Below are 5,215 nucleotides of genomic sequence, written 5' to 3'. Positions count from 1 at the left end.
TGTTCGTGTGCTTTGATATTTCTCCTGATTGACGTGTGAAACATCTCTATACACTCATTTCATTTTTATGCATCTGGGGTGGGGTTGAATGTTAATACCAATTGTAATCATTAATATAAATTTTACAGATATATGCTATTAATGCAGAAATAATACTGTACCGATCTCAAGTTCCTCATATAATGTCACGTCTACAATACTGTCGGCTGTGCTCATTTTTTGGTAGTCCAGATGAGCTTGGAAAACACTTGCTGAAGCGCCACAACGATCATCCAAGTTTGATCTTGAATTGCACGGTTTGTCGGAAAAGATTTGAAAATCATAATCGGTTCAAAAATCACTGTAGGACACATCATAACGGACAGGCTGAAATTGATTTGAATGACCTCGTCGATGGAGTAACTGCATTAGATTCTTCATCAGAAGGTATGGAATGTGATCTTCCATTACCGCTGATTGAAAGTCCTGTCGTCACTTTCCCCATGACTCTGGTATTACCTCAAGCTGCACTTTTGCTGAGATTGAACACTATTCATAAACTTTCCGATGCTGGGGTGGCAGATATTTTAACTTCCAATGGATCTATGCTGGATGCTGCATTAGCAAATTACCAAAATTTTTTACCAAGCAATTCGATTGGAGGTGCATCACTTCTGGATCCTATAAATATATTCTCTTGCTTGGAAACCAAAGAATCCCGGCAAACGTTTTACCAAGAGCATTTCAATCTCGTCAATCCGGAAACGGTGGTGCTAGGTTCTCGAACGATAAATAAAAGATATGGCAGGAATTACCGTATTGTGAAAAAACCTGCCACTGGATACTTTGTGCCTTTTCTGAAGCAGTTGTTAGCCGTACTAAGTGGCACAGAAATTGTTCAAATGTCCCCATATGTTGCGCATCACAAGTTTGATGTAATGAAAGATGTGTGGCAAGGTAAATTTATCAAAACTCACGAGGGCATTGTTCGTTATCCAGACTGTCTTTTGTTTGCACTATATTGTGATGAATTTGAAATAGTTAATCCGATTGGAGCGCACAGAAAAAAACACAAAATAACTGCATATTATTGGTCGTTGTTGAATATCCCAAACCATTGCCGTAGCAAACTAGAAAGCATGCAACTACTGTGCCTCGCAAAGTCTGTTGACCTGAAAGCATTTTCTGGCCACAATGCTATTTTGCAAGATTTTGTAAATGCCATAAAATTGTTGTCTGAAGGAGTAATTCTGACTATAAATGGCTCCAAGCAGTTGATTCATGGTTTTTTGTTGTTTTGTATTGCGGATACACCTGCTGCACAGCAGTTGGCTGGATTCAAAGAAGGTGTTGGTGGGGCCGATAAACCTTGTCGGACTTGTGATGTGCACAAGCAAGAAATGGCTGAATACAATGCTCATGAGAACTGTCCTATTCGCTCGAAAGAGCAACATAATGAGCGACTAGAAGCCCTGCGGCGCTGTCCCAGAAATGCTGAACGATCCGAACTCTCTCAACAATTAGGCATAAACAATAGAACTTTCCTGAGTGACATTCCTTATTTTGATGTCACCAAGGGAGTACTGCTGGATCCAATGCATCTACTCCTAGAAGGCATTGTGAAAATGGAGCTCAAGGCATTTTTATTGCATCATATAGACGTTGGGTCATTATCATTATCTCACTTGAATCATCAATTACAGAATTTTGAGTACAGCGATAACTTTATGAAAGATAAGCCACAGATTATTGAACGAAAGCATTTGCAGCCAAGCTCAAATCTGCCCCAGACTGCTGCAAGTATGTTCGTACTATTGCATACCCTACCATTCATTATTGGTCCGTCTATGACTGATGAGAATTTATACTGGATGAATTTAGTTCGACTGCTTAAAATTGTGCAGGTGTCATTTTCTTTTGTCAGTTCACCCAATGTGGCGTATGACCTAACTTGCTTGATAGCTATCCACAATGAAGAATTTAAGCGATTGTATGCAACTTTGTCATTTACTCCCAAAATGCATTTTCTTGTACACATGTCATGGCAATTGTTGGCGTTTGGTCCCCTTGGTTTTCATAATTGTATGAGATATGAGGCTAAGAATGGATTTTTTAAACAAAAAAGGTGGTTTAATTTCAAAAATCTTCCCCTGAGTCTCAGTTTTCATCACCAGAAGTGGATGTGTACGAAAATGATTGATAATAACGGTGTGAGAAAAATCAACTTTTTGAAGGACGAAACTGTTTTTGCTGACAAAACCACTGCACCAGTTGCAGATTATCCGGAAATAACAGAGTTTGAGAATTGTCAATTGGACACGTGTGTTGTTACTGCTACACGAGTTTTGCACAAAAACATCGCATACAACGTAGGTGATATCCTAGTTGACAGCTTTCAAGATGATGGTTTTCCAGATTTTATATGCATTGATGAACTGTTATACATGAATAATCGTCTTTTTTGCAACTACCATAAATTAGTAATTTGTTATTTCGAGTCTGCTATGAATTCATTTGCTGTTGAAGATGGCAGTAGTCACGGATTGTGCTGTATTTCTGATCATGATTTTCCGTGGCCTCAAATCAGTCAAAATATTAACACGCAGCGGTTTGTGATGACTAGGAATGTTGGGCATGTTTGGTGTTTGTAGTTGTTGGGTTTCAGTCTATCGCCATATTCAGTTCTGTTTGCGACTTGACGTCAATTATTTTTCAGATAATGATATAGACTCGGATGTTTTCACCGAAGTCGTCGACAAAGATCTGTGGCAGTTATTCAATATAGGTACTACACGTCGTCTACTGAAATTACAAGAGGTAGAAGCAATTCATTTGCTGCTGAATGTGTGTATGCAAGTTGATTTTGATATTTCAGTTATGGAAAAGGATGTTGACCGGGGCTTCAGAAAATCCGTGTGATGCTTCTGTCTCATCACCCGAGCCGTATACCACCATCCCTCCGAAGGAATCTGTCGACGTTGATGCACAATCACTGGCAGAAGCGTCGGATACCACTTGGCCCATAGCAGAGCCATTCGTTGAGGGTGTAGCATCTGGCGCAGCTGTGAAACGGGTATGAATTTATTTGGTCATATTTTGCAACTACCCATAGCAACTGTATACTTCAGAAGTCCTTATCAACCAGCAAAGACGAGGAAGAAACGATGACCAATCTGTCCGTGCCAGATACACTGCCTGATACAAGTGTGGACGAAGGGGTAATATGTCCAAATAAATGTAGTTGACACAATCCTGTTTATAGTAATATCGCAGGCGTCATCTAGCGGCAATCACTCTGAACAAATTCATGGGATGCCTTTACCCGAATTCAGTGACACAGTGCGACGGGCGCTCGAGGCACGAGCTGCATATGAAGTCATACATCTAGTTGTACAAGAGTGTGCCTATCACATCCTCAGAAGTGGTGACATGACTGGAAAGTCGGCGTATTCGAAATTTGGAAAAGCACTTATCGAAAAGTATCCATGTCTAGGATCAACTTTGCAACATCCACCTTGGGTAAAGTCAAATCTTCGTTGTTATTTCCTATATTTATTTTCAATCATATTTTCATTTGCTTTCTAGCGTAATTTTAACAAGAAGTTGTCCCAGAAACTGAGAACACTTAGACTTCTGAAAAATCGCACTGCTCCTCGGGGCAAAAGCAATACTTCGCTTGTGACTTCAGGTATGGTTTACAAGGTACAAGTTTCAATGTTTTTGGTGAATTCTTCAAATTTGCGATTTTAGGTGGATCCACTCTAAATGCTGAAGAAGCTTCTCTCCAGCTTCGAAGTGAATTTTTGAATGTCAATCGCGATTGGAAAAAAGTTGTCTCTCTTTTCAACCACCTCTATGGACATCGACGTTCCAAGATAATTCAAAAAGACATTACCCTGTCGGAAATACTTGATCTGTTCCCTTCCTTGACTGATATCAAACTGGTGAGTGTGGTTATTATATCATGGAACCATAATATAATCACTTTATAGTTCTTATAACACACACTGTTGCTTGACTCGAGTCATCTCTTGACATGAGTCAACTTTTTGACGTGGCTTGACTTGTAGTAAGTCAATGAGCAAAATGACTTGACTCAGCGCTTCATAAAATGTGTATTGACTCGTGACTTTGAGCAAACTTTCCGAGTCAATTTCAAGTCATCAAGTAAACTCTTGCGTATATTTTATTGGCAATTGCACGTGTGTACGAGCAATACAACGCCTTCTTGCATATATATTAGAAAAATCAGACAACTGGGACTGTTCAGTTCGCAAGTCTGCTATAGAGATAATGCTAACATGCACAAATAAAAGTCTGCTGGTTTTTCTCTGCGATTGCAAACTCATTCATTGATTTTAGTCTTTGATGTGAGCGTAACGCATTTGTTGCGTAATAGATCGTGGCAGCCATAGCCACGGCCTACCATATCTGCTTACATATTTGATAGTAATATGTTAAACTGCAACATCAATCCCACTATAGTTATTCATATCTGCACGACTACTCCTGATTTCGATCCGTCGAGTAAGACGTCATGGCGACAAGGTTTTGTCCATAACTCACTGTAAATATACCATGGAAAGTTCAACGTGGGCATTTGGTGTGAAGATAGTTCATTATAACTATGCACTGAAATGCAGCCGTGGGCTACATAGGAGATCGAAACGCGGTCGTGAATAGCAAAAAAGGCTGGCCGCTCCTCGTCTAATGTTATCAACCATTTCTATCAGTGTTTGTTATGAATTTGCTTTTCTTCTCAGATCAGGGAAGAATTCAAGAAGATAATTGCACCAACCACCATTGAAGACATGAAAAGCAGTTATCAAAATATGATAAATATATTGGATGTAATATTTCAGGTAAATTTGGGCTTGCAAATTTAGTGTGCTCCACAATTAGTAAGAATTATTTCACCATTTCATTTCATCAGTCCACTGAAGGTGACAAGGATGAGCTCACCAAACTGCTGAAACTACAGTCAGAGCTTACCGATGCAAGAATTAACCGTCGACAAAAAAGCGGTTTAACTGCTTTACTAGTCCAACAGGTACATAATAATACATAATTGCCACTTTCATTGATATGTGATGCTAATATTATTAGGCAGGAAAGACTAACCTAACTGATGTATATTATGGATGTCCTTACCTGATGACTTCAGATTTTTATGGAAGCGGTAACAAAAATTCGTATGTAAGGACTTGAATATATGTCTGTTTCAGGCTCACGACAT

The 5,215-nt window shown here is 39.3% G+C and overlaps 1 protein-coding gene across 1 annotated transcript; it reads left to right on the top strand.

The window, feature by feature from the left end:
* The first annotated feature begins 2,569 nt into the window (after window positions 1-2,569).
* Window positions 2,570-4,541, top strand: LOC145444741 (uncharacterized). The gene is made up of 6 exons (XM_080322754.1): window positions 2,570-2,796; window positions 2,855-3,052; window positions 3,108-3,197; window positions 3,253-3,498; window positions 3,565-3,667; window positions 3,730-4,541. The coding sequence occupies exons 1-6, from the start codon at window positions 2,605-2,607 to the stop codon at window positions 3,969-3,971; spliced, it is 1,071 nt and encodes a 356-aa protein (XP_080178880.1). The 5' UTR covers window positions 2,570-2,604; the 3' UTR covers window positions 3,972-4,541.
* The last annotated feature ends 674 nt before the right edge of the window (window positions 4,542-5,215 follow it).

Source organism: Botryllus schlosseri, chromosome 1 (genome assembly GCF_051294905.1).
Source record: "Botryllus schlosseri isolate E-star chromosome 1, Bs_hap1, whole genome shotgun sequence".
NCBI classification, from domain to species: Eukaryota; Metazoa; Chordata; class Ascidiacea; order Stolidobranchia; family Styelidae; genus Botryllus; species Botryllus schlosseri.
The sequence above is the reverse complement of the archived record's forward strand: the minus strand, read 5'-3'. Positions and strand labels throughout refer to the sequence as shown.